Source organism: Canis lupus, chromosome 24 (assembly GCF_011100685.1).
Source record: "Canis lupus familiaris isolate Mischka breed German Shepherd chromosome 24, alternate assembly UU_Cfam_GSD_1.0, whole genome shotgun sequence".
NCBI classification, from domain to species: Eukaryota; Metazoa; Chordata; class Mammalia; order Carnivora; family Canidae; genus Canis; species Canis lupus.
In genome coordinates this window covers 18,563,733-18,591,587 of record NC_049245.1, presented here as the reverse complement: position 1 = coordinate 18,591,587, position 27,855 = coordinate 18,563,733, and the positions used below count along the sequence as shown (strand labels likewise).

At 50.5% G+C, this 27,855-nt stretch overlaps 3 protein-coding genes across 16 annotated transcripts in view; all 3 read right to left on the bottom strand.

Moving 5' to 3' along the window:
- UBOX5 (U-box domain containing 5) overlaps positions 1-14,628 on the bottom strand; it is a 42,282-nt gene extending 27,654 nt beyond the window's left edge. For 2 of the 4 annotated variants that reach the window (XM_038571764.1, XM_038571767.1), the window contains exon 1: positions 14,487-14,628. The gene's annotated coding sequence lies outside the window, so the exon portion shown is untranslated. Of the gene's footprint in view, positions 1-14,069; positions 14,199-14,486 lie in introns of those variants that run through there. The other 2 variants (XM_038571768.1, XM_038571766.1) reach the window with 2 other exon arrangements.
- On the bottom strand, positions 2,444-14,616 carry FASTKD5 (FAST kinase domains 5). 4 transcript variants are annotated; one of them, XM_038571761.1, is made up of 3 exons: positions 14,487-14,595; positions 11,957-12,063; positions 2,444-5,158 (listed from the first exon to the last, which is right to left on the bottom strand). In XM_038571761.1, exon 3 carries the CDS (start codon positions 5,119-5,121, stop codon positions 2,692-2,694), a length of 2,430 nt encoding a protein of 809 aa, XP_038427689.1. In that variant the 5' UTR covers positions 5,122-5,158; positions 11,957-12,063; positions 14,487-14,595; the 3' UTR covers positions 2,444-2,691. The 4 variants fall into 4 exon arrangements, with proteins under 4 accessions (XP_038427689.1, XP_038427691.1, XP_038427688.1 ...); XM_038571763.1 differs by lacking the exon at positions 14,487-14,595 and adding an exon at positions 14,070-14,205; XM_038571760.1 differs by lacking the exon at positions 11,957-12,063 and having other exon boundaries at positions 14,487-14,616.
- Positions 14,629-16,758: 2,130 nt separating the features above from the next.
- On the bottom strand, positions 16,759-27,173 carry LZTS3 (leucine zipper tumor suppressor family member 3). Of its 8 annotated transcripts, none has more exons than XM_038571755.1 (5): positions 26,957-27,173; positions 21,851-22,076; positions 20,865-21,342; positions 19,682-20,545; positions 16,759-19,335 (listed from the first exon to the last, which is right to left on the bottom strand). In XM_038571755.1, exons 3-5 carry the CDS (start codon positions 21,321-21,323, stop codon positions 18,637-18,639), a joined length of 2,022 nt encoding a protein of 673 aa, XP_038427683.1. In that variant the 5' UTR covers positions 21,324-21,342; positions 21,851-22,076; positions 26,957-27,173; the 3' UTR covers positions 16,759-18,636. The 8 variants fall into 8 exon arrangements, with proteins under 8 accessions (XP_038427683.1, XP_038427684.1, XP_038427680.1 ...); XM_038571756.1 differs by lacking the exon at positions 26,957-27,173 and adding an exon at positions 26,671-26,768 and having other exon boundaries at positions 21,816-22,076; XM_038571752.1 differs by lacking the exon at positions 26,957-27,173 and adding an exon at positions 26,671-26,768.
- Between the last annotated feature and the right edge of the window lie 682 nt (positions 27,174-27,855).

Genomic DNA, 27,855 nt, shown 5'->3' with positions numbered 1-27,855 from the left:
TTTTAGTTGCTGACTCCATATCAATGTGGTCAACACTAAAATCCCCATTCCCTAATCCAACCAATCAGCAAGTCTTGCCTTTCTCCTTCCAATCACCTCTGAAACTCAGACTTTCCATTCCCATAGTTCTGGCCCTCATTATGTCTCACCTGAGCTCTTACACTCATTTGTGAAATATTCTCCCTAATATATCTCATATACCCTTCCTCAATCTCATTCTATCCTTTTTACCTAACAGTTCTAAAAGATGAATCTGCCCAATTATTCCTACTTAAGACTCCCTTAGAAGCACCCAGCCCCTATATACTTAGGCTCTTTAGTAACGCTGTTAACTGTGACCCAGATCTGCTCTACCTCTCTACCCCCACCCTCTGCCTTCTTTCCACCTCAACTCCCCAGCAATGCCTAACCAGTCTAAATTCCCAGACCATATTCACTAAACATTATCATCTCTGTGCTGCAACCCACTACGTGCACTGGAGATTAATTAGTTAACAAAACACAGTTAACTCAAAGGGCTATTGTTAATTCTTTTTTTTTTTTAATTCTTTTTTTTTTAATTAAGATTTTATTTATTTATTCATGAGAGACAGAGAGAGGCAGAGACACAGGCAGAGGGAGAAGCAGGCTCCTTGCAGGAGCCCAATGTGGGACTCGATCCATGAACTGGGATCATGCCCTGAGCCAAAGGCAGACACTCCACTGCTGAGCCACCCCGGTGTCCCCAGAATAATTTCTGATACTGCTAAGTGCAGTGAGGAAAATGAAACTGAAGATGACAGAGCATGATCAAAAGCCAACCAAGGTACTGTTTTGCCTGGGAAGGGAAGCGACCTTTGAGAGGAAATCTGAATAAGGGTGGGAGGGATCTTTTTTAAAATTCTCACCCCTAAATGTTTACAAAGGTTACTTGTATTAAGTTGCTTACACATATATAGGATCCATATACATAGAATCTCTTTATATATAACCTCTTTATGTTTATGGTGCTAATACAACCAAACCTGAAGCCCACTAGACTTCTAATGGAAGGTAATGCATTTCCTTCTTGTTTGAACCACTTCTCATGAAAAACATTCCACCTGGTCATTGGATTTGGGAATCACTGACCCAACAGACATTCATTTAATTCCACTTTTCTACATCCAATTTTAGGGAAAAAATATTTGGAGGGAAAGGTAGGGGGAAGAATTTATGCAAGAGAAGTAGAAATGCAGTAGAGGGGGCTAGAGGACATTAAGCTCACTAATTTTTTTTTTTAATTTTTATTTATTTTATGATAGTCACACACAGAGAGAGAGAGGCAGAGACACAGGCAGAGGGAGAAGCAGGCTCCATGCACCAGGAGCCCGATGTGGGATTCGATCCCGGGTCTCCAGGATCGCGCCCTGGGCCAAAGGCAGGCGCCAAACCGCTGCGCCACCCAGGGATCCCAAGCTCACTAATTCTGAAATGGCTCTTGAAAGCAGGAAGAACCATCAACTAAGGACAACCAACAAAATCTAAATAAGAATGAGACTTTAAAGGATGTGAAGAAAACATGCATGGGGGGGAAATCATGAAATGTAAATGAAGTTGTAAAGATTCCTATTTATTTTTTAAGTATGCTCCACACCCAATGGGCGGCTTGAACCCACAATCCTGAGATCGAGTCACATGCTTCACCAACTGACCCAGTTAGGTGCCTCAAAAGATTGTTTTTTTTTTTAAGATTTTATTTATTTATTTGACAAGAGAACATAAGCAGGTGGAGAGGCAGAGAGGGTGAAGCAGACTCCCCTATGATCAGGGAGTCCAATGCAAGGCTCGATCCCAGAACCCTGGGATCATGCCCTGAGCTGAAGGCAGACACTAAGCTGACTGAGCCAACCAGACAACTCAAAAAAGATTCTTATTTTAAAATCAAGTATATGGGATCCCTGGGTGGCTTAGTGGTTTAGCGTCTGCCTTCGGCCCAGGGCATGATCCTGGAGTCCCGGGACGGAGTTCCGCATCAGGCTCCCTGTATGGAGCCTGCTTCTCCCTCTGCCTCTGCGTCTCTGCCTCTCTCTGTGTCTCTCCCTTTCTCTCTGTCTCTCATGAATAAATAAATAAAAATCTTTAAAAAATAAAATAAAGCATATGAGGAGCACCTGGGTGGCTCAGTCGGTTGAGCATCTATCTGCCTTTGGTTCAGGGCATGATCCCAGAGTCCTGGAATTAGGCCTAATGTCTGACTCCCTGCTCAGCAGGGAATCTGCTTCTCCATCTCCCTAACCCCCTGCTTGTGCGCTCTGTCAAATAAATAAATAAAAATCTTTAAAAAAATAAAGTACATGAAAACCACTTTTAAAAAATTGGCTTTGACAATGTCTGGCTATACTTTTATCTTTAAAAAGCAAAATCATGATGAAGTAAGGCCAGTAAAGAGAGGAAGAAAAATATGATAGGAATTGCTTGAAAATAGGGCATATTAAGAGGTTTATTCATTACCTGCACAAATTAGCAACAACTTGTACAACTGGACCAGGTTACAATTAATTCATGGTAACACACAGTAACTTCACTTTGCCATAGATAAGAACACAGCTAAGTCTCCTCAACAGATGATTTTATTACCAAACCTATATTCTAGCTTTTATAACTGTTTCCCAACACCTTGTATAATGTACCTCTAGGGCATTTATGAGTAACAATGTCCCTTAAAGCCGTTCAGAAAGTAGAAGTGAAAACCTTCTCATGGAGGAACATCAGCTTTTCTAAGCGAGTTCGTTTCAGTAGTGGGAGCCACTCCCAGTGGAATAACTCTACCACACGGTACCCAAGCTGATTCAATTGCCGCCTCTTCATATTGTGCAGTCCAAGCAGATCTCTGGAAGCATAGCAATATTGGTTTTTGTTTGTCAACTGAATGGCCAGCTTCACCTGTGGGGCCTGCATGCAGGCTAATCTGTCTGCCCCTAATCTGTCTGCCATACTGCAAGGGGAGCTCCCTAAATGTATGGCTGTCTTCTCTAATTCTCTTGCCCGTGGCTCAGTTTCTGACTCAGTTTCTCCCTGGGTAGGTTTTCTTGATTTTCCTTGGAGTAGCTGATTCATCAAATCATCTGTAAGGCTGACTCCCACATGCTTAAGCTTTAATGTGGCTTCTTCTTCAACTGGTATGGCTTCTCTGTTAAATGGCAATGGCTTCATGTTAACATCAAGCTGGACCTCTAAGTCAGAAGATCGGGTATGAGGCAAAATCATATGGTGTTTGATGTACTGAGACCCACCCAACATGGTCTCAAGTAAAAAGAGAGCTTCTAGGAATTCAGGCTTTGAGCACATATCCTTCCTTGCTAAATTCCACAGCATTTCTGACCCTTCTTGCTGAAGATGAGCACTAAGACGATTGCCTCTGTAATCTAGACACTCAGTGCCAACTATACCATCAAGAGTATACAGCTCCTTAGTGAGTTCAAACTTACTTCTCGCCTGAGCTAACTTGACGAACTCTGGACTCAAAGCGAAGTTGATGAGCTCAAATGGAAAGTACTCAGAAAATGCCAGGCCCAACAGGCAAGTGAGCAGGTGCTCTGGGTATCGATTGAACTCAGGCATCTTTCTGTGAATCTCATTTATCAGGGCAGAATAAAACTCTTCTGTATTGGGTGGCTTATAATTCAGAGTTCCAAATGACCACAGGATCTTGGCTATATCTTTACTTCGACAGTATGCCACCCTCGTAGGCAAAGAAGCAGCCACAGCATTCATTAGCCCTTCATCCAGGACACGTAGGGCTGAGCAAGCAAGAGTCAGATGCATGACACCCTGAACTCCAAGAAAAGGAATTCGTTGAGGAGCAATCTGGCCAAAATGCTTCATGAAATTTACGTGATCCACGTGCGTGAAACGGAACATTTTTAGAATATTCACTAAGGCATAATTACTCAGATGCTGCATGTCAGCACAAGCCAAGTCTCCAATTTTCCGCATGACATATTCAGAGAGACTACTACTTGATTTAAAGAATCCCAAACAGATTGTACCAATCTCCTCTAAATTGATCAAATCTATGTATTTGAGAACCAACGATTCCAATTTTTGCATGAGGTCTTGGGGTACCTGACGACTCTCACCTATAATATAAATTAAGTGAATCAGCTGGGACAAGGATAGCTCTTTCCAGTGTAAATTAAGATAACTAAAGAAGATTTTTAAAAACCGAGGTACTCTGCGGCCCAAGTAACGCCAGAGGTCAGCCACCAAGAGAAGTTGATCCACACTCATCTCCCACACCTTATTGCAAAATCTGGTTTCATACACACCTAGCATTGAATGGGATGGAGGGATTCCTAGGTTGACAAAGGCTTTCAAAATATTGATCAGATCTGGGACATCAAAGAGTTGTATATTTTTCACACTTAGCTGGCAGAGCAAAGCAAACCTGGTACTGGACAGCACAACATGATGCTGCTCTGCAGGCAGAGAGCTCAGCTTACAGAAATACTCAGCAATGACTTGAGGCTGGAGATTACCTTGATAAACTGTGACTTTGTGCAAAATTAATTCACCTTCTGAAACAGAAAGGGGCTGACAAGTCTCAGATCTGTTATAGCTGTGAAGCTGGTACTCTGGCCTTAGCTGTAGGAAACCTCGGGGGTCTTCAAAGGAATCAAAAATTTCTATATCCTCTTCAACAACTCCTGCAGCCCTGGGTGAGCCCGACTTTAACGTGCTGGCCTGAGAGGCAGGAGCCCTGCTGGTTTCCGAACCTGGGAGGGCACTGCTGGTTGTCAGAAGTCTCTGAGAAGAGGAAGTGCTATTAATGTTCTCAACTTTTTTGGCAGGATGGCAGAGGCTGCTGTGTTCTGGAGGGTCCTGTTCCGTCTGCCATGTGCAGCTTCCCACATTCCAGTATGTCACACTTTGGGTAGCACTGTAGGCAAAAGGGTTGCAAAACGCTTGATATCCTAAAGGTTTTAAGAACTTGAGGGTGGCTGCCATTCTGGCGTCAGTATGGATCATTCTGCCAGTCAGAACACAGTCCTCACAGGTCTGTCCAGGCAATTTCTTGTTTATATGGTGCTTGATTAGAGCTGGACGGGGAGGCGTTCCACAGAAACTGCCTGGAAATCTTCGGCATATCGCAAGAGCCATGGGTCACAAATGACTGGGCCAGAATTGGTGCCAGATACTGAAAAAAGGGTAGATGAAGAATAAGTGGCTTCCACCTATCACAGTACCAAAATGTACACATTATAAGAAATGGATTAAGCTACACTGCTCTCCACTCAAATAAGTGCCATGCTGGTGAATGGCCAAACCACAAGACAGCACACATCTAGGATAAACTCCCTCTCTTTGATATCAAGGTAGAAAGGGGCCCACTTGGAGAATAAGAAAGTCGGTAAAAGTTATTGTGCTAAAACCAAAAGTAGAAAGTGGGATCTGGTGTAAAAGTTTAATTAATTATACCCACGATAACCCTCCCTGTTCCTAAAGTATGAAGTTTTTGACTATGGGATTGTCTTCTGATGCTGCTCCTACACCTTCTAGAAGGTGCCTGTTCTCTCCAGGTAGCTTATCAGATACTGAATCACTACCACAGAGTAGTCAGGCAATTGGAATGTATACTCAAAAACGCATTTTGGTGGGAGAAGGCAGAAGGCGGATGTGCTCTGCTGTCAATTCACGGATGGGAAGCAAAAAGCATCTCAAAGTCGGGCTCACGGTTCAGGGAACACCAATTCACATGCCTGCCCTGCTGACGTGCAAGAGGAGCAGCACAGCTTTCCTCTGGAGGCGGCTGATGAGCAATGTCGCCAATGAGTCAGGTATTGACCACCCTGCTTCTGAGCTGTGCAGGACCCACTGTCCCCCACAGTAGAAACCATGAGAGGCTGTAACACTGACTCTGCTATACTCCTGCTTTCTCTAAAGGCTTTTAGTTTTCCTTCCACTTGAGAAATCCCAAAGCCTGACATGCAAAACCCAGTGAGCCCTGAGCTGCCACAATGTGGACCAGATGAGGTTGTTGCTACACATAATCCCTTGTAGGTTCTGAGGGTGCCACAGGGACTTTCAGAAATCCCTGCCTAACTCCCCTGGCAGCCCCTTCCCTCCAGAGCCCACAGGAGGAAAACCAGGTGGCCACAGGGCAGGCCAGTAGCTTTGTTCAGGTAGTCCAGCTATGTAGGCTTCTCTAGATGGCAGGAATGTATGCTCTAATTTCTTTGTAAACCAGAGCAGAATTCTATCACATTAAATCTTTATACACTAAATTCTTTACTGTGGACTATGGACCATTTTGTCTACTAAGTTTCAATCTATGGGCCCAGATACTACAGACCAGGTGTCATAAAACTATGGTTCAGGGGTCCAAATCCACCCCTCCACCTATTTTTTAGGTAAAGTTTTATCTGAAAATATCCAGGCCACACATTACATATTGTTTCTGCCTGCTTTCTCAGTACAAGAGCAGAACTGAGTAGCCATGAAAGAAAATATAATATTTACTATATGGCCCTTTACAGAAAAACTTTGCTATAAACCATTAAGTTTAGTCCTATGGATTCAGATAGCCAATCTTTTTTTTTTTTTTAAGATTTTATTTATTTATTTGAGAGACAGAGAGAGAGTGCCGGGCAGCAATAGAAAGAGTGAAAGAGCACAAGAGTGAGGAGAAGAGAGAGATGCAGGTTCCCCACTGAGCAGGGAGTCCGATGTAGGGCTCAATACCAGGACCTCATGACCTGAGCTGAAGGCACTTAACCGACAGCCACCCAGGTCCAGGTGCCCCCAGATGCCAACTTTTTAAAAATTAGAAAACATGAGGAAAATAGTACTAAAATAACTCTTCCTTTAATAGTTAGAGATAATTAAAGATTTTTGCCTCAACCAATATTGCACCACAGGTATGGTAGGAACAAAACAGAAGTAATGAAACTCTCCAGTTGATAGAATAGGGCTTTAAAAAAAAAAAATTATTTATTTATTCATGAGATTTATTTATTCATGAGATTCATGAGATGTGGGATTCGATCCAGGACCCCAGGATCATGCCCTGAGCTGAAGGCAGACACTCAACTGCTGAGCCACCCAGGCATCCCCCACTTAAAAAAAAAAAAAAAAAAAGATTTTGTCTTTCTTTTTTTGGGGAGAGAGAAAAAGAGAGAGAACGTGAGTAGGGGGTGGGGCAGATGGGAGAGGGAAAGGCAGCGAATCTCTAGCAGGGTCTACACTGAGCGAGGAACCTGATGTGGGGCTCGATCTCACCACCTTAGCTGAAACCAAGAGTCCAAGACTTAACCAACTGAGCCATCAGGGTGCCGCGACAGAACAGGGGTTTTAAGAAGACCTGCTTTAGAACCTGGAATCTATATTTGGCTCAACACAATCTGCAACTAAAGCCTAAACTATTCAAATCTATATATATCTATCTCATCTTGGAAACAAGTTTGGAAAAACTGGAAGGAAAAAAAAATTTTTGTTTTTTTAACAAAATAACTGCTCTAAAGAAAAACTGGGACACCTGGCTGGCTCAATTGGTAGAATGTGTGACTCTTGATCTTGAGGGTTTTAAGTTTGAGCCCCACATTGGGTGTACATCACTTAAAAATAAAATCTTAAAAACAAACGAACAAACAAAAACCCTGAAAATAATCCAAATGTCCATCCGGAAGGAGGAGGCTTGGTTTACAAGATAAGCGTGTGGGAGGCATCAATATGAGAAAAAGTACATACAAACATTCATTGAAACAAAGAGAACACAAATGAGTGCCATCACCTAAAATACTTGTATAAAAGGAAAGTAACTATCTAGCTTTTTGGTGGAGAGACTTTCTGCTATATCTTTGATAAACTTTTTTCCCCTTTCAACTGGCATTGGAACTGTTAATAACAGAAAAGTAGGGATCCCTGGGTGGCGCAGCGGTTTGGCGCCTGCCTTTGGCCCAGGGCGCGATCCTGGAGACCCGGGATCTAATCTCACATTGGGCTCCCGGTGCATGGAGCCTGCTTCTCCCTCTGCCTGTGTCTCTGCCTCTCTCTCTCTCTCTCTCTGTGTGACTATCATAAATAATAAATAAAAATAAAAAAAAAATAACAGAAAAGTATATGAATTAAACAAATATCTTTATAAATAACTTTAAAAGCACATTAAATAACTTAAATTACTTCAATAAATACTACCTAAGAGTACTTAATGAACTTATTGCGCATGGTCACCAGATGAACAAAAGAACCATTTCCTTGAACATCAATGTTTGAGTGGTACTGACTCTGTATTTTGAATTAATGTGGCTCTTTTTTGATTTGCAAAAATACAGGTTAAATTCCAAGATAGAAGAAACAACAGCCACAATTATCTTAGAGCCTTCTCTGTGCCAAGCCTACTATGCACATGTTAAATCTGCATTAGCTCCAATCCTCACAATCTCTGAAAGGTAGGTCTTATTTTTCTCTACATTGTGGATGAGGAAAAGGAACTTCACAAGACTAAGAAACCTGCTGAAGGGATCCCTGGGTGGCACAGCGGTTTGGCGCCTGCCTTTGGCCCAGGGCGCGATCCTGGAGACCCGGGATCGAATCCCACGTCGGGCTCCCGGTGCATGGAGCCTGCTTCTCCTTCTGCCTATGTCTCTGCCTCTCTCTCTCTCTCTCTCTCTGTGTGACTATCATAAATAAATAAAAATTAAAAAAAAAAAAAAAAAAAAGAAACCTGCTGAAGGCTACACAGCTAAAGGATGAAGTGGAGTTTGGTATCAAAGATTGTCTGATTCCAAAATCCACATTCCTGGTGTATAAGAAGAGGAGTGAGATTCCAGACAAAGAAGTAGGGAGGACCCTAAACAATCTACAGGATTTCCAGATACCAGGGAGCTGGAGGGTTAAAACTGAGTGAACTCAAAAGCCCCTTTCATCTCTAACACTGGCACCTCTGAGGTGTGCTCAGTGTTATTCAGTTCCAGACCACTGCAATAAAGTAAGGGTCGCGATAAAGCGAGTCAAAGAATTTTCTGGTTTCCCAATGCATGGAAAAGTTATGTTTACACCATACTATAGTCTGTTACATGCGCAATAGCATTATATCTAAAACACAATATACGTATCTTAATTATAAAATACTTTATTGCTACAAAATGCTAACCATCATCTGAGCTTTCAGCAAGTCATAATCACTGATCACAGACCACCCTAACAAACACAATAGTAACAAAAACATGTGAAATATTCTAAGAATTACTAAAATGTGACACAAAGATAAGTGTGGTCGGAAATGCTGTCGGAAGAATGGTACCAACAGGCTTGTTTGACACAGGGTTGCCTCAAATCTTCAATCTGTAAAAAACATGCTCTCTGTGAAGTACAATAAAGTGCAAAATGGGGCAGCCCGGGTGGCTCAGCGGTTTAGTGCCACCTTGGGTCCAGGGCCTGATCCTGGAGACCCGGGATCGAGTCCCATGACAGGCTCCCTGCACGGAGCCTGCTTCTCCCTCTGCCTGTGTCTGTGTCTGTGCCTTCTCTCTCTCTCTCTCTCTCTCATGCATAAATAAATAAAATCTTAAAAAAAAAAAGTGCAAAATGAGCTATGTCTATAGTCTAAGACTTGAGCTATCACTACAGCTAGTTTATAGTACTCACAAAAAAGAACAAAGAGAAGACAAAAAAGACCGAAATCTACAGGAAGGCTGGAAGATATTCCATCATCAAGGTAAGGAGATGTACCATAACTGAAGACCTAGACGTTGGCAGGAAACATAAGGGCTCCTGAATTTAGGGTTCAACTGAGCAGGAGAGAAGCAAGGAAACCCCAGGATACTGAAAATCCCAAGACTAGAACTGTGAGCAGACATAGAGAACAACCAGTTCATGCCAGAGGAAGTAAATATTACCAAAGAGGGGAGATGTATACTTCTGAGGAATAATCTGGGGACAGACAAGCAATAGGTAAACAAAAAACCAAGCCCATAACAGTGACAAAAATTATTAACTTCAGGAAAACAAAAAAGTTGTATAAGAAGAAAATGTTATATTATACTCCCTGCTCAGCTATGAATATTTACATAATTTATAGATACAAACCTTGAATATCAGCTTAATTTAAAAGTTTGAGCAAACTGGGACGCCTGGGTGGCTCAGTGGTTGAGCATCTGCTTTTGGCCCACGGCGTGATCCTAGAGTACCAGGATCGAGTCCTGCATCCGGCTCCCTCACAGTGCCTGCTTCTCCTTCTGCCTGTGTCTCTGCCTCTCTCTCTCTGTGTGTCTCTCATGAATAAATAAATAAAATCTTAAAAAAAAAAAGTTTGAGCAAATTATATATGGAGGATGCAGGGAGAGGAAGAGGAATAGAGGAGGTTGGGTAGGGACACAAGAGACCCAGAGTCTCAAAGCCCATAATAAAGTCGCCAAAGATTTTATAGACACAGATATCTCCTAGAAACCAAGAAACAGCAACACAAATATATTATTCATAAATATACTGATAAATGCCAAAAGAAGCCAAGAGTTGAAAGTGCCTCCACAGAATAAAAATTGAAGGAAAATGGGGATCCCTGGGTGGCGCAGCAGTTTAGCGCCTGCCTTTCGCCCAGGGCGCGATCCTGGAGACCTGGGATTGAATCCCACGTCGGGCTCCCAGGGCATGGAGCCTGCTTCTCCCTCTGCCTATGTCTCTGCCCCTCTCTCTCTCTCTCTCTGTGTGACTATCATAAATAAATTTAAAAAAAAATTGAAGGAAAAATAAAGAGAATTAATATTTAGTGTCATAGGGCAGCCCAGGTGGCTCAGCAGTTTAGCACTGCCTTCAGTCCAGGGCGTGATCCTGGAGACCCGGGATCGAGTCCCACATCAGGCTCCTGGCATGGAGCCTGCTTCTCCCTCTGCCTGTGTCTCTGCCTCTCTCTCTCTCTCTCTCTCTGTCTCTCATGAATGAATAAATAAAATATTTTAAAAAATATTTAGGGGATCCCTGGGTGGCGCAGCGGTTTAGCGCCTGCCTTTGGCTCAGGGCGCGATCCTGGAGACCCGGGATCGAATCCCACGTCAGGCTCCCGGTGTATGGAGCCTGCTTCTCCCTCTGCCTATGTCTCTGCCTCTCTCGCTCTCTCTGTGTGTGACTATCATAAATAAATAAAAATTTAAAAAAAAAATAAAAATAAAAATAAAATAAAAAAATAAAAATAAAAAAGATTTAGTGTCATAAATCCCATAAAACTATTGGACTGTGTAAACCACGTCCAAGTTTGACAAAAATTAAGTTTGTGCATGCACTAACAAGAAATTAAGGTATTCTTCAAGACAATCAGTAAAGAAAGTAACCTTAAGTTTCAAGGAATATGTTGAAGTTTTTCTAGTCAAAGCAATTCCTACTCTCTACAGAACTTCCTTAAGGATGCCCAGTAACAGAAATGATGACAAAATAAAGAATCGTAGAGGTATGCAGAGCCAACTGCAAATGGCAAGTAGGAGCTACTTACTTTTTCACCATGCAACTTTTAGCATAACTGTATAGACACCATATCTACATATATAGGTCTGAAATATAACCACTTCAGAAGTCTAGTCTTGAGTACTGTGGAGAAGGAAAGGAAAGAAACAAAGGGAAGATACAGAACCAATAAAGCAGTACGGTAAGGAGGAAAGGCACTGCAAAGGAAAGGCTGCCAGGATATGTTTGTCCAGATAGAGAATAGCTGAGAGAGTTAGTTCCTCCCTACTTAAGGACTCCCAGAGAATCCATAAGAAAGCTGGAAAGGGAATACTATGAGATGCCCAATCAGTAACTCCTGATACCATCTCTAGAGGTTCAAAGACATATGACATCAGCACAAAGCTCCTTTCCTAGTTTAAGTGTATAAACTTAACTACATGTATATCCTATTCCCCATCTCTCTTTAGGGGGTCTAACAAACCAGCATGGAGCCTCAGAGACCCCTGGCACTGCCTAACCACCCTGAATGATGTTATTTCACAGGAATGAGGACTCTTACCTTTCCACCTTCCAGATACAGGTCTGAGCAAAGCCGAATAGCTTCGTTTAAACTATAGTCCAGAAGTTAGAGGAAGGGAGCCAGATGGTGAAAGACAGCCATGCTAACTGTAGATTAAGTATATGACACTCTCAGCATATTCAATTCACCAGTTACTGGATCTCCTCTCTTAATTCTGATTTATCTTTTTGCTAGAAAGGTTTAACCCCCTTATGTCCTGATAAATTGCCACAAATAAATGGATACTTCAAACTCTAATCTTGTCTTAGCAAATAATTTGTTGAGCAATCCTGAGAATTGAAAAAAACAAAAAATTAAATTTCTCTAGGTGTTGAGAGTTTGCAAAGCTTTAATGCCCCTGATGAGGGCTTAGCGACTGACCTAAGAACCCTTAGCTGTTAATACAAATGCCAACTGGGCTAAACTCTTCCGTGCTTCGGTTTCCAAACAGAAGCAGAGCCTACAAGTGAGGGATCTACTAATACTATGAAGGTCAAACACTAGTGCTATGGTAAGGTGTTCAGGTCAAGATAAGTATCACCCAGAGTTAAGCCAAATCAAAACCAAGTCTAATAGCCCATCCTCTCCACTTCGTTCAAGTTAACATTCTTTTTTTTTTTTTTAAAGAGAGGGAGAGAGAGAATCTTAGGCTCAATGCCCAGCACAGAGCTCAAACCCGGCTGGATCTCACAACCCTAAGATCATGAACTGAGCCACCCAGGCACCCTCTAGTTTCCATTCTTATTGGAGAAAACAGCACATTACAATTACTTGTGAAATATTTTCAGTTTATATACAGATAGCCCTCTCCTACCCTTTTTTAAGACTCCGCTATTCCTCTATCAGAATGGCAAGAAGGGTCTGGCTAGATACAGTCTGATAAGACCCCACAAATGATTCTGTTAGAGGCACTACCCTGAAAGGATTCATAACAATCTGTCTTTAGGAAATCTCTGGGTTTAACAATATAGAGCAGGGATCCCTGGGTGGCGCAGCGGTTTGGTGCCTGCCTTTGGCCCAGGGTGTGATCCTGGAGACTCGGGATCGAATCCCATGTCGGGCTCCCGGTGCATGGAGCCTGCTTCTCCCTCTGCCTATATCTCTGTCTCTCTCTCTCTCTCTGTGTGTGTGACTATCATAAATAAATAAAAAAATTAAAAAAAAAAAACAATATAGAGCAGACACTCATGTCCTCTCAGCCCATGTGAGTGAAACTAAAGGAATGACCAAAGAGAAATATCTGCACCCAAAGTTATGTCAACTGGTCAACTCAACCAAATTCTTGGTTTTTATCTATTCTAGGTTTGCAAGGCTGCACAGTATAGTTTCTCAGACAGTTGAAGGGAAAACTTCAGAATGCTCTGATATCAAAGGTGGCATACTTGCATGACAAATAACAAGACCCTGTTGGGAATCAGAAAAGTAAACCAATGAATGGGGAAGAAAGTGCTACTGTCAAATAAACTAGGCCTGCACAACTGCCGAAAGCCTCACTTTCTCCATTGTATTATGCAACACTGAGTCTTCAGACTGTATTATGGTCTACTAGGCATCAGTGAATTCATCCCAAAGCTTGCCTGAGGCCATTCAGAGCACTGAGTTGTAAAATCTAGCTCTGGAAAAGCAGCTGTTCTTACTACTCACAAAGTGTGAGCAAAGTGCAGAAAACAGGAATTTACATTCCAGCTGCAACGAATGACTTGAAAGCACAGAACACCAGCCACACTGGTGCTAAAGCCCTTGGCTACCCAGCTCAATAGGATGAAGCACTGGCCCACGGTTTACAGTGAGCGAGCAATGAAGCATGGCCTAAGGAAGTGGATGAGTAACTGGTGTAACGAGGGCCCAAAGCTCCCTGAGTCAGGACAGAAGAGCTGTGTCATGATTTGTACAGAAAGAGAAAGGGCAATTATTTTTATCTCTGGAGGAAAAAAGCGAGGAAGACATCAATAATACCCTCAGGTTTGTGCAACTAGAAACCATCTGTTAAAAATGGGGAATAGGTATACATCGTATTGATATTTACTGAAGACTCAGGTTGACCCGGTACTAAGCAAAATAATGTAGAATTTGCTACTCAAACTGGCCTGCGGACCAGCGGCATCATCCTCACCTGGAAGCGCTGGTCAGGAATGCAAAATCTCGGGCTCTGCCACAGGCCTACCACCTCAATCTCCAGATCCCCAAGTTAGCACGCACGTGAAAGTGTAATGACAAGTGCGACAAAAAACCTCACTGCATTCCCCCCAACGGCCCTATGAGACAGGCAGTTATTATCTCCGTCTCCCAGAGGGAAAAGTCAAGGTTCAGACGAACCGTGTGCCCAAGGTCACAGGACTCTGGAGGGGCGGGGTCGCCGAGATACAGCCCGAAGCGTGCCTGCCAGCGGGGTCCGCGGCCAGGCCCGGAAGCGAGCAGCCGGCCTCGGCGCGCGCCCGACCCTGCGCCGCCCAGGACGGGAGAGGCGGACCGAGGCCCAGGTGGGCAGAGAGCAGCCGCCGCGACCTCCTACCCGGCCGCCGCCACTCACCTGAGCCTGGCGAACGCGGGCGCCGCAACACCAAACCCCGGACCCCGCGGGCTGCCGCGCCACCACGACTCCTCCAGCAACACCCGGACCTCACCGCCCCACTTCCGGCCAATTGCCCGCTACTTCCGCCTGCCGCGCTAGGGACGGGTGCGGCCGAGGCTCAAAAGACCCTATCAGCGTTTTCCAAGGACGTTTTCCAGCGGAGGACGTTGTTGAGAGAACTGGGAAATCTAGGACCTGCGGAGGGGAAACAGCGCCGTGGATGGACCGCTCTGGAAGTCGCTGAATAGCCTAGACAACCGGTTCGAATCCCAGACCACCACTCAAGGTTTTATAGCCTTGGAGAAATCACATCAACTGTCTAAGCCGAGTTTCTCAACTGTATGGTGAGGGTAATCACGCATCTACAAGATATACGCCAATCAAGTGCTCTCAGGAGAAGAGTTAGTGATGGATAGCCGAGCCTGTTAGGAGAAATGGATGTGAGGAGCTGGAGCTGGAGGAGGCCTGTGCGCCAAGGTCATCCTTCCCCTCCCTTGTAGAGGGACTCCCACCTGAGCTGCTATCAGCAACTAGGCAAGAAAGAGACGCCCCAGGAGGGCTTGGTCCTGGACCGCTGTTCTGGGGAAACGAGCACTGCCGTATGGTGTTTGTCATACCTTCTCAGTGCCTCGGTTGCTGGTGCACCTATCCTAAGTGCTGTGAAGGAGACTTGAGAACTGACATTCCCTCCAGGGCCTTATCTTGTCGGGAGACAAAAACCAACGCAGGGAGGACACTTAACTGTAAGAAGGGGCAAGCCTGGGTCCCACTTTGCCTGGTCCTCTCACTTAGGCCAGAGCAAATATTCCTAGTTGCTGACTATGACTTTGCCATTAGAACCCAGAGAGAGGGATCCCTGGGTGGCGCAGCGGTTTGGCGCCTGCCTTTGGCCCAGGGCGTGATCCTGGAGACCCGGGATCGAATCCCACATCGGGCTCCCGGTGCATGGAGCCTGCTTCTCCCTCTGCCTGTGTCTCTGCCTCTCTCTCTCTCTCTCTCTGTGACTATCATAAATAAATAAAAATTAAAAAAAAAAAAAAAAAAAAAAAAAAAAGAACCCAGAGAGAAAAAAAAAAAAAAAAAAGAACCCAGACAGAGGGCAGCCCCGGTGGCGCAGCGGTTTAGCGCCGCCTGCAGCTCAGGGCGTGATCCTGGAGACCCTGGATCGAGTCCCAAGTCGGGCTCTCTGCATGGAGCCTGCTTCTCCCTCTGCCTGTGTCTCTGCCTCTCTCTCTCTCTGCATCTCCATGAATAAGTAAATAAAAAACTTAAAAAAAAAAAAAAAAAAAAAACAGAGAGAGCAGGGGGTCTATCCCCCAGGGAGTAAGCCACATTGCTCCTAGACATCCATGACAATCCCATTCTTTGCCAAATATTCAATTTCCCAGCCTCCCTTGAAGTGAGAAGAGGATGCAACTCAGGTCTGGCCAACAACACTTAAAGGGAAACATACTGGCAGGATCGTGGGAGAGCTTTTACTTTTGTGATAAAGTGGTCCTGCCTGAATCCCTTCCTGGAGCTGTGGCAGCCATCTTGTGGCATGGAGGGAACTACTTGCTAAGGATGGGAGAGTGGGAGAATGAAGTCTTAGGTCCTTGGTGAACCAATACCTCTGATGGGATGCTTGTGACCACAATTGTCAGGTGGGGAAAAATAAACCACTCTTTAGGGTCTTGTAAATCAGGTTACCTGTAATGGGGTGCATTCTTGAGCAGGGGGCTTTGTAAAGAAGACAGGCAATTATCATAAAGGACAACACCTCTCAAGAACAGCTCCCTGCTCACAGCACTCTTGGGTCCATTCCGCCTTTGGGGCTTCACCAATAATTACAACCTCGTTCTCAACCTTCAGGTTTTTGTCTTTTGCCCTCGAATACTGGCCAATTGCTTTAAGGTGGCTCAGGACGCCATATCTAGCTTTCCTGCACCACCTGCCTGCCTCTCATCCTGCAGCCTGCGGTCCAGATGCTAGATTGGAACTGCCTTGAAACCCTCAGGGTGACGATCTGAGCTGAAGAGAAAGCCCCATCGGGCAGAAACTTGGAACCACGACTCCTCCTGGGCAACAGAGGAGCTTGGGCTTTGGGCCAATCTTCTTGCATGGCCCAGTGAGCAACTCTGGTCTCATGCCTCCTCTGGGAAATGTTTACTCCAGCTTTGCCCTCCACCCCACCCCCACCTCACCCAGGCTTCACCTCCCAAGCCTGCAAAGACCCAAGCAGGCCAAAGAATGCCACTCAAGAGGCTTTCTCCATTTTATTTCTTTGGGAAAAGAAAACGAAGTCTTTTCATCACATATGGTAGAGATATATATTTATATATATTTATATATAATTTCTTTTGTGGTTGGAAGTCCCAAAGCTGAGTCTGTTCATATTTTTCTATTATTTTTTTCCTACTAATGCCTTCTCTTCCTCCTGCCCCTGGCCCAGGCCCAGGTTCTGGGACAGGTGCAGTGAGGGGTGAGTGGAACAGGCAGTGATTACCAGATGGCCCCCCACCCAGCTCAGAGATCTGGTGAGGGTCACCGGGAAGGGGCTGTGCAGAAGGATAGAGGCCACACAGAGGGGCGCTCTTGTTTTTGTGGGGGATGCACAGCTCATTAAACAGTCACCAGTCATGGGAGGAGGCTGGTCAGGGATTGGGGAACTTGCTCACAGTAGTTGCCAGCTCTCTCCACCCTGCCCTCCAAACCCAGTCTTGGGGGTGGGAGGAAGAGACTGAAAAGAGAGAAATACAAGGGCTGAGGGCCAAGCCTCCTCTAATTTTTATTGCTGGTGAATTAGAAATTTGCCTTTCCCTTCCTATCTTAGGGAGATAGAGGATGCCAAGAGGAGGAGGGAAGTGACAGTGCTGTCCCGACCCCCCACTGATGGCCATGCCAGGCCTACCCTAGGCAAACCCTGGGCTACCTTGGGGTCCTGGGAACTCAGGGGTCAGTGTTCCTCTCAGGTCAGCCTTGTCCTTCAAGGGCAATCACAACCATCTCCCCTTGCCCCCCAAAACAAAGGCCTCTGGCTCAGGCTTGGGCCCATTGGAGCTTGGAAGTGGGCAGTGCACCAAAGATCAAGCAGAATTTTCTACTGGAAGAAAAGGTGAGGTTTTGGGAAAGAGGCGGCCTAGGACGATGATGTTCTGAGCGTGAAAGCAGAGGGAGGCTGGGGGAATCAAGTGGGAGAAGACACAGGAAGACATCACAGACACTCATATGACCTCAGAAACTGGGTGAGGGGAGTGCCTGAGAGGCAGGTAGCACTTAATAGCTGTAGTTAGAGCCGGACAGCGGCCCTGGGTGTGGGGTGAGCCAAGCAGATGGGGCTACCACCCTATGGGATCCTGGCCAAAAGGGTGGGGTAGAGCTAAAAAGCCTCCAGGTGACCCCTCTCAAGAACAGGAGGGCAGATCTTTCTTGGGCACTGAGTCTCCACCTCCAGCCCTCCCTCAGGCCCGATTCGCACATATGGACATACACGCAGGACCACGCCAGGCTCTGAGGCCTCAGCCCAAGAGACCTTGAGGGGGGGAGGGGCTGGGCAGGTAGCCCTCTCAACCACATACAGGCCATCTGCTCTCACTTGTCCTGCCAATCTGCCCAGGGAAGGATAACAGGGCAGGAAGTAGAGAGGCCAGGAGCCCAAGGTCTGTCAGCTTCGGCAGACCCCATGCAGGCCCCCTCACTACGTGGCCTTGAGGTGACCACAGAAAGTGTCACTGGGCACCAGGATGGCCAACAGTAGCAGCCCAGACCTACCAAGGGGCTGGGACACCTCATGGCACTGCAGGCCTGCCACCTCCCATCTCCAACAAAGCAGTGCCAAGACAGGGAGCATGTGCTCCCCTGCTTCCTGGGCCCTTCAACCCGCACTCACTCTGCCTCCTTCTATCCCCTCCTTGGGAGGAGGGTCCAAGTGGGCTGCCCAGAGGGTCAGTGGTAAAGCCCGAAGGGCACCCAGTCTGGGAAGGGGAGGAACCTGGTCACAGCTGCTTTGAGAACTTCTTTGGTCTGGGGACATAGGGGACATGGGGAAGAAGGATGGCAGGGAGGGGACACGGGGGACTCTGGCCTTTGACAGGACATTTGTCAAAAGGCCACGTGCCCAGGTAGGGGATCAGATTTCTGTGGACTCAATGCGCTCGAGGCGGGAGGGCGTCCAGGCTTTCTTCTCCTCGCCGTGTTGGGGGGTGGGTGTGCTAGCACCCCCCGCTGCCCCACGCTCCCGAAGCCGCCGCTCCAGCTGCTGGTTGCGCTGGTACATCTCCACGTAACTCAGCTGCAGCTGCTTCTGGTACTCGATGACCTTCTCCTTCTCCTCCAGCCACACGCGGCGCTCCTCTGCGAAGCTGGCCCCCTGGCGCTCCCGGGCTCGCCGCTCGGCAGCCAGCTCGGCCTGCAGCCGCCCCACCTCCCGCCGCAGGGCCCGCGTCCCGCTATCCCCACCAGCATCCACCTCCCCGTCCAAGGACACCAGCGAGGCGGCGGCCGCCACCCCGGCCTGCCGGCGCATCTTGGCCTCGTCGCTCTCGCATGTGGCCAGGGCATCCTGGGGCTCCGCCGGGTCTACGGGCGTCAGAGCCGGCTTGAGGCAGGCCGCGGGCAGTTCGGCCTCACTCAGCTCCAGGCTGGCCTGCTTGCTGCCGAAGGAGTCCCTCAGACTGAGCAGCTGCTCCTCCTTCTCCCGCAGCGAAGCCCGGCCCTCCCGCAGCTGCGAGCGCAGCCCCACGATCTCACTCAGCTTCTGGGACACATCGGCCTGCGAGTCCTTCAGCTGCTGCTTCAGGAGGGAGATCTCCCCCGCCTTCTGGCACACCTGGGCAGGGGCAGGGGCGAAGAGGACCGGGGTCACAACAGAGCCCTACTGGCCATCACCCTTGCCCCTGCATCCAGCTCGAGGCACTGAGTGGCCCTTGACGCAGGGTTAGCTCATGGAACATGCAGCAATGACACAAAGGGCCCTCCTCCCTGGACTCAGGGCACACCTGGCTGGCTAATCTCACACAGCCCAGGGCCACTCCTATCCTCACGGACCCTCCTAATCACCTTTGTCCCCCTCCCCTTCATGACCCTTGAGACGTGGGCCACTGCTCTGGGTTTCTCCAGAGTGACAGACAGAAGGAAGGAGACTCAGGGGGAAAGCCCAAGCCCCCTGCCCGCACCTCCCACTTAGTTTCCTCCATCCGGGGCAGGAAGTCAGCCTGCTCCTTCTGGCAGGCGGCCACCTTGTCCTCAAGCTCTTCCCGCTGCCGCATCAGCCGAGCTGCCTCCTCCTGCAGCTGCTTCTTGTCCTGCTGCAGCCGCAGCACCTGCAGCTGTAGGCCCTGCTGGGCACGCTGGGCACGGCGGGCCACCTGCTGCAGCTTCCCGCTGCAGCCCTGGCGCAGCTCGGCCAGCTCTCGCTCCCACGCCTTCTGCCGCTCCTCCAGCACCTGGGCCACCGCTGCCTCGCTCTGCTCCAGGCTACGCCGCAGAGCTGCCACCTCCTGCTCCTTCTCCCACAGCCGCTCCTCTAGCTCCTGGATCAGAGCACTGGGCGAGGGTGGTGAGCAGGCCGCGAACGGCAGGCCTCCACCTCCTCCCTCCCCCGATCCCAGATGGCCCGGCCGCCCCATGGAGGAGGACGACCCACTCTTGCTGGAGGCCCGCCCACTGTCAGAGGTCCCCAGGTCCTGGTAGCCCGAACCACCACCGCTGCTGCCGCCGCTGCCACTACCATAGCTGGCAGTGCCAATGCGGTTGATGTGGCTGGTGGAGGCACTGAGGGGCGCCAGGTGCTGGCTATAGCTGGAGCTGTAGGTGGGCAGGCTCGTGAGTGAGTTCCGGCCTGAGTCTGAGAGGCCACCCCCACCCCCACCTGCTGGGGTCATGGTCCGAGACTTGTCCAGTCCACCCTTGAGACCACCAGGACCCTGTCGTCCCTCAGGAGTACCATTGGTCTGCGGGGGGCACAGGTTCTGCATGGAGTGGAAGTTCTTGGGTACAACAGGTTTGAAGGCCGAAGGCCTAACTAGCGGCTCTGAGCACTGAGTAAAAAAGCAAGCAAGAAGGAGTGGGCATCAGAATGGGGCCTTAGTCTTGGCTCCAGCCTCTTCCCTCTGGCCAAGATACGTTCAGCCTCATAATCCTGGAAGTCCCTCCCAGCTGGGTTTCCACCTCATGGCACCCAAAAGCCAAGTCTCTGCTCTGGAACCACCAGTTAGACTTGACCCCTAACATCCCACCCCAGGGCTCCCCAGCCCAACCTCAATTCCGGCCCCTACAACCCAGCCTCCAGGATCCACTATACCTTCCTCTCTGGATTTCGCTCCCCCCACCCCTCAGAAAAATGCCCTGGGTACTGACCTGGTCTAGTTTGCCAGAGGTGGCCAAGAGCTTAGGTGGATGGCTGGGCTCACGATACTGTGGTGGGGCCTTGTCACTGCCACCGCTGCTGCTACTGCCACCACTGCTGCCCACCACATTGCCGCAGACATCAGTGTGGTCACTGCCCCGCAGCTCGCCGTTGAGGTAGAGGGAGTTGGCGAGAGCCTTGTCTTCTGAGGGATAGCGGCTTGGCCTCTCCCTGCCGGCTCCACCCCCGCTGCTGCGTGAGCCAGGGAAACTGCCCTGGCTGCCTCCACCCCCTGTGCGGGTGCCCACACTCTTCATGGCGAACTCCTGGGCGTGGGCTACCCCACTGCCCACACTGCCCATGGCCAGGCGAGGGTCTGGGGGTCCGAGCTCAGAAGGCCGAGGGGCAAAGGCCAGGAGAGGATCCCGCCCTGGGTCAGCGCGCACAGGCAGTGTCTCCAGCTTCGCCATGACTAAGCCAGGGGGGACACTGTAGGCATAGGTGGAAGGCAAAGATGGGTCAGCCCCACCCCCACTCCCACCATCCCAGCCGAGTCAGCCTCAGCGCCACTTGCACCCTGCCCTTCTGTGCCCCCTTCCCTATAGTGGGTACAAGAGTTCCCAGACACCCAGGATGAAGGAATGGGGCTGGGGTAAGTTACAGTGACAGCTTGGTAATGGGGCACCTGTGGCCCACCTGATGGAGCCCAAGGCACCATGCACATACCCTCCCAGTTTTGCTCAGTTCAACATTCCACTCCTCAGCTCCTGCCTCAACCTCACCTCCACCATGAGCCCCGATTCTTCACTGTAACCCCCAAAACTCAGGTTTTCTTCACCTTGGGTCTGGATGCCTATAACCCACCCTTGTGGGCTGGGGAGATGGGGTTGGAAGGGTACAACAATACTTGAGCTCAGTAGGGTACCTCAGAAACTAAGGGAAGGAGAGAACCCACCCCTCACCGAAACCTGTGAGCAGGGGTCCTTCCCGCCCTAACCTAGGGTGTCGCAGTCAAGGGCAGAAGTGGAGGCTCACTACCAGCGCAGGCTCCTCTCCTTGCCTTTCCACGGGGGTGGGTGGCCGACGGGTCCTCAAGCCTGGGACCCTCCGAGGCCTGGTCTGCAGGGGCCATGTGCCTCACTCTTGCAGTCGGGGCTCGGCCCGAAGCAGCTGTGCGACTTTGGACGGGCCGGCTGAGCCATCCTGGACTGCAGTGTCCTCCTCTGCGAAATGGGAGGAATGAAGGACCTACCTCGTGGGGCTGCCATGTGCCAGGCACCCCGAGGCGGCGGGCACGGGAAGATACTGGGGTCTCGGTGGGGGGTGGGCGGGAGGTGCCACCGGTGTGCGCCCCTGGGTCGCACGTGGGCACCACCTCGGGCTCGCCCCGCCCTCAGCGGACGGCCGGGGACCGTGGCCGTAGCGCGTTGCGAGGGGACCTTCCCGATGTCTTCCCAACGCGGCCTCACCAGAAGCCCCTTCCCCACGGCCGGTGCCTCCGCAGAAGCTTCGGCGGCAGTCTGAGGCCGGGGCGGGCGCCCGCAAGGTGCGGGCGCTGGCGGAGCCTCCCTCCGCTCCAGCGTGTCCCACAGGTGGGCGGGGGGAGGGGCGGGGCTTCCGCGCCCGGCGGCGCCCGCAGGGGATTCCGCGCCTCTGATCCCCTCCAAGCACTCACTGCCACCGGGAAGACTTCCTGGATTATTCCCTCTCCCCCACCTTCCCTTTGGACCTTGAACCGTGAAGTCCTCCGAGCCCTTCCGAGAGCGTGCGCCCCCCTTCCCCAAGGCCAGCCCACAAGAGCGGGAGGGGGGGCGGGGGGAACGCAAGCACGGCGACAGGGCCTCGGGTTACCTGTGTTCAGGGAGGCCCTGCTTCCTGGTTCCTTTGTCTCAACACCGGGGAACACCTGCCCTAGAGATCTGCATAATCTAGCGGGGCAAAGGCACCAGGCAGTGTCTGCCGCGCATGTAGACCCTCGAATACGTCTGCCAGCGGTGGTAGGGGCACCCTTCAAGCTTTTGCCTTCTACTCCCATGAGAAACCAGGCAAGGATGGGACGCCTGGGTGGCTCAGGGGTTAAACCTGTCTGCCTTCGGCTGAGGGCGTGATCCTGGAGTCCCAGGATCGAGTCCCAGGATCGAGTCCCACATCGGGCTTCCTGCATGGAGCCAGCTTCTCTCTCTGCCTATGTCCCTGTCTCTCTCATGAATAAATAAATAAAATTAAAAAGAGAGAGCGAGAGAGAGAGAGAGAGAGAGAGAAACCAGGCAAGGAGCCCTTCTTCTCTACCAAGGTGAAGGGGTTCAAGTGGCACCCCATGCCCCTTGAGTGCCCTCAGACTGTCTTCTACCCAGATGCCCATTCTGATGCCGAGTCCTTCCTATTAGGCCCCGGATCAGGGGAACCTGACAAAACTCTTACCCTTCAGGAATCTTTTGGCCACCACACCTGGAATTACAGCCCTAAGTGGTTGGAAAGTTCACCACCAAGCCAGTCCTCACTGCCTTTGTAAAATTCCATTCCCTCAGCATCTGTCCATCCCCCTTCCAAGGGGTGGAGAACAGCACTTTACCACCTTCTTCCCTTGACCCAATCGTCCTCGAATGCAGGGCTGAGACTAGGGTGAGGCAAGCGAGGCAGGTGGTGCTGGCATTTCAGTGCAGTGTCAGCAAGTGCAGGACCCTAAGAGCCAGTACCTCCTTACCTCTGGTGCTCTAGTGCCTCTCAGGCCTCACTCCAGTCTCTGCTCTGCCTCTGCTCCCCACATTCTTGAGCCCAGCTACCCTGCAATTCAAAAATCCCCCTCTCACCCTAAGCAGGACCCTTTTCTCAGCATCCCTGGGTACAGCGTAGGGAGCAGCTGGGGACTAGGAGGATGAAGGCTGAGTGGCCTGAGGCTTGAAACCAGTGGGAAGGCCTGGGCAGGGTCTGGGAGGAAGAAGTGACAAAACACAAAGATGGGGTTCAGAAGTGAGGGCAAGGGAGGAGTCCCAGATGGGGAACCAGGGTGTGTGACTTCCTTAACAAAAGAGGGGGAGAATATCTGGGGAAAACAGATACTTTGGGAAAGACCAGACAGAGATCTCACTTATATACTGGAGCAGAAAGAGATTGGGGTGGTCAGCATTCAAGGGCAGTGTGGCTGGAGCCCAGCATCAAGCTAAGGTGGCAGATCCCCAAGAGCCTGGGGCAGTGTGGATGAAAGAAGCAGCCCAGAAGGTGGCCAGTCCTGCAGAACAAGCTGGGGGGCTTCAAGAATGTGGGAGCAACTCCCAGTAGATTTGGCAGGTGGAAACCTCACTGGTGTCTATGAGAGAATGGTTTCAGAAAAGTGGTGCATGGCAAAGCCAGACTACAAGAGTTGATGAGTCTGGAGAGAAAGATGGGATAGTATCCTCGTGAAAGAGAAGGCAGTGATTTAAAGTGGTTTGGGATCCAAAGGCTCTTTTTAAATTTTATATTAAGCATGGTAGAAACCTGAGTATGTTGCTCTGCTGAAGGAAGGCGCCAATAGTGAGATGAGAGATAGAGAGGCGAGGGGGCTCCACCAGAGATGTCTGGATGTGGGCAGGAGCAAACCTCAAGAGTGATTGTGTTGATCATTGAGAGTGACAGGGGATAGTGTTTGGGAGGATGCTTTATGATATGTAGGTCTGTACAAACATGCCGTACTACCTTCTCTGTGATCCAGGAAAAGAGGATCTGACCATAGGTTGAGGCTAGTTATATGGCACTCTGCCCCACTGTTTCCCTGGAATGTGTGTGGTCCCCAGACAAGTTCAATGCCCAGAGTCTTAGATGGAAATGAAGTGTTCCCAGGACTGTCTCCTGGGACCATCTCCTTCTCTACCTGGGGAATCCTTGACTGTCAACCCACAGCAGCTCTCCCTAGAGCCTCATTCCCCAAAGAGTCTCTTGCCATAATTGTAACCTGTCATGATAAACCCTATGCAAGTGTTCTCTGCCCCTTGCCTCTCCTGAGTTTGGGCTGCTGCAGCTTTCTCAAAACCCCAGCAGGGAGCTGGCAGGACAAAGAGGGGCATTTGTTTCCCTGATAGGCAGAACCTGACCCCAGGGGTTTGAGCTTCCTGGATGGGTTAGTCCTGAACTGGCTCACTGTAGCTGAGCATGGTCTGTATAGGCAGCCTCAAGGCATCAGCTCAATAACTGGGGATGACTGCCTGTTGCCCAACTCTGCTTCTATCTCTGTGCCATCAGCCTTCAGTGCCTGGGACTTTATGCATAGTACTGATGGTCACAAAGGGGTCAAATGAACTGTATGTGGGCTGTACATGAGGACATCTCTCCAATCCACTGTGACACTCCACTCCTCCCTATCTGTGTCCCTCTCAAAGCTAAAAACACTCTACCCTTCTCTTGTGGTCTCAGAGGCCCCTATACCAGCCCATCTGTCCCCTAAAGCTTTCAGTAGCCCCTCTTGCCAGCACCCTTGCTGGGGGCTTCTCACTGGCCTTTCCCCTCCTGCACTCCCTCCCACACCCAGCTGCTAAGGGACTCTTTCTAAAGGGCAAAGATGATCTTGTATCTGCTCTGCCCAAATTCTTCCATGAGCAACACCAAGAACAGTCGAAGAGAGTTCTAGAGGCATCAGCTCAAGTGTAAAGCCCAGCTGAACTGATTAGGGGTGAATGCATGCCGGTTATTTCACCTCAGGTTCTCACACCTACCTTACAGGAATCTTAAGAAGTCAATGTATTATGGGTAAAAGGCCTGGCATTTCTCTCAATCTCCAGAACCAGAGCAGAGCTTGCAGCAGAGCCTCCAAGACATCTCCCGCTGCCCATCCTATTTCTCCTGACCCGAGATCCTTTCCACTCCACAGAAAATCTCTTCCCAGCTATGTCCACCCTGCATCCTTCAAGGACCAATCCAAATGCTGCCTCCCAGGACAGCATCCCCGATCGCCCCTGGGGAGCAGGGGCCTTGGAGCACTTGGCTCAGGCTACTCCAGGGAGATTGCACTCTGAGGCTTCCCCAGGGGCTGGCCTGGGGATGCTCCTGGGGCACAGATGGCAGAGTCCTGAGGGTCTCTGGGCCCTGACCCCGAGGAGATGCAGAGAGAATGCCATGGGAACGCTAGTTATGAGCAATGCAAAGAGGCAATGAATCCGGACAGGAAAATCAGGAAGGGCTTCTGGGAAGGACTGAGGGTGAATGGGGATTGGGGGCACTGTAGGGCTTTGGGGGTGCAGAGGTCTTCAGAACTTCTTGGTTGGGATGTGTGAGGAGAGATCCACCTTCCCTTGGTGTAAACGGGGGAAGAGAACCATCTCCTAAATTCTGGCTCTGGTGAAGCTGGTGTTTTAAGGACTGAGGGGGCTGACAGCGCCCCCCCCCACCCCAGCACACACACGCGCGCACACACGAGCTTCCGCGCAGGGGAGTGGGGGTGTTCGCCATTCACCAGCAGTCCACGGCCCGCAGCGCCAACAAGATAGAGACCCCGGCCATAGGCTGTCCCGAGGAGGTGCCCAAGGGTCTCTGTGGTGCAGGAAACCCCTCAAGCACCTTCCCTTGCTCCCTACCAGCGCGTGTGGCCCCGGGGGGCGGGGCGCAGAGGGAAGAGGTGACATAATCCCGGCCGCACCCCCTCCGGCCGCCACCTCCCCCCAGGCCTGGTGAAGCATCCATGACATCATCGGCCTTATCTCCACTCCCCTCCCCCGCCCCGGGACCCCAGCAGCGGGACGCGCCCCCTCCCCAGCTCCGGGTCCGGCAGGACGAACACCGCGGTGCAGCGGGCACGGCGACAGGTCGGAGCCGGGAGGGGTGCCGCGGTCGGCCGGCCTCACTTACTCGCTACCTCAGGGTCCAGTGCGGGGTCCTCGGCGCGGCCGCCACCGGCCCGGCTCGCTGGCGCAGCCCGAAGCCCGCCCGGCGGGGCGCGCGGCGCGGGCCCGGCTCCGCTCCGCGCCCCTCCCGCTCCCCGCCCGGGCCCCGCCCACCCGCGGCTGCGGCAAACGCGGGCCCGCCCCCCGGCCACGCCCCCCGGGGCCGCCAATCCCCAGGCTGGGGCGGGGCGCAGTGTCTTAACCCCTTTGTAGCTGCGCCCCGGTTCACGCGTGGGACCCCTCTATTTCACCTTCTCCAGGGCTCCGTAGGTCGGCCGGAGCCCCTCTGCTCGTCGCCGCTTACTCTCCCAAGCCCCTTGGGTTCGGCCCCCAGGCTCTAATCTCTAACAAATCCAGTGGGACCGCACCCTCCGCCTCTTCTTTGGCCATTGGGAGGAGCCCCTCCGGTTTGGGGAAGGGGCTCGCGATGCCGACCCCGAGCCTCATTCCTCTCCCGCTCCAGCTCTTCCGGACGCGGCCTCCCAGCGGACGCCGTGAGACTGCAAGTCTGCAAGGTGGGGGCGGGGCGAGCCCTCCCGTGGGTATCCGACACCGCGGAGCGAAGACCCGCGCGAGCGCGGGGACCGCAGGCAGGTGTGTTAGAGGCTTGGAGGAGCCGTGACTCAGTCTGGCAGTAAAGAGAGCCGGTCTGAAACTTGCTGCTTGCGGAGGCTCACTGTCCGGGAGGAAAGGAAGGCGACGAAGGAAAGATGTACATATAACCCAGCAAGGTGTGAGTGCTTTCACCCCGTGCCCCACACCTGCACGAGACCCGGCCCCGACTCCCACGCTGCAACCGAGGGTGAGAGGAGGTGAGGTGAGGACTTCGTCCCTCACCCAGAGCACCAGTTTTGCACGCGCGTTCTTCATTCTGTACCGTCAATGCTCATTCCGCCCCGGTTGGCCCGGGAGGACTGCCGGGAGGAAGCCGGCTCGGGCTGGAGGTCTTAGCCTAGAATACCACGAATATTGCGGGGAAGCAAACCAGGCCTAGGGTTCAGCGTTAAAAAAAGCTGGAGGCACAAAGGGTCAGTCCTAAAAACTTCTGCGCCTCCACTCCAGCTGGGATTTAACCCATTGTATCATTGCTATAATTTGGTCATTGCTAATTTGTTTGGTCATCAGTCGTCCTATTTTATAGTATATATTT

Bases quoted from the DNA above. Each gene is read 5' to 3' on its own strand.
- LZTS3 (XM_038571755.1), bottom strand. From the start codon at position 21,323: ATGGCGAAGCTGGAGACACTGCCTGTGCGCGCTGACCCAGGGCGGGAT. The intron at 20,546-20,864 runs GTCAGTACCCAG...TTTTTTACTCAG, and splicing joins CCTCTGGCAAACTAGACCAG to TGCTCAGAGCCGCTAGTTAG. The intron at 19,336-19,681 runs GTGCGGGCAGGG...GCCCCTGCCCAG, and splicing joins TGGAGGAAACTAAGTGGGAG to GTGTGCCAGAAGGCGGGGGA.
- FASTKD5 (XM_038571760.1), bottom strand. From the start codon at position 5,121: ATGGCTCTTGCGATATGCCGAAGATTTCCAGGCAGTTTCTGTGGAACG.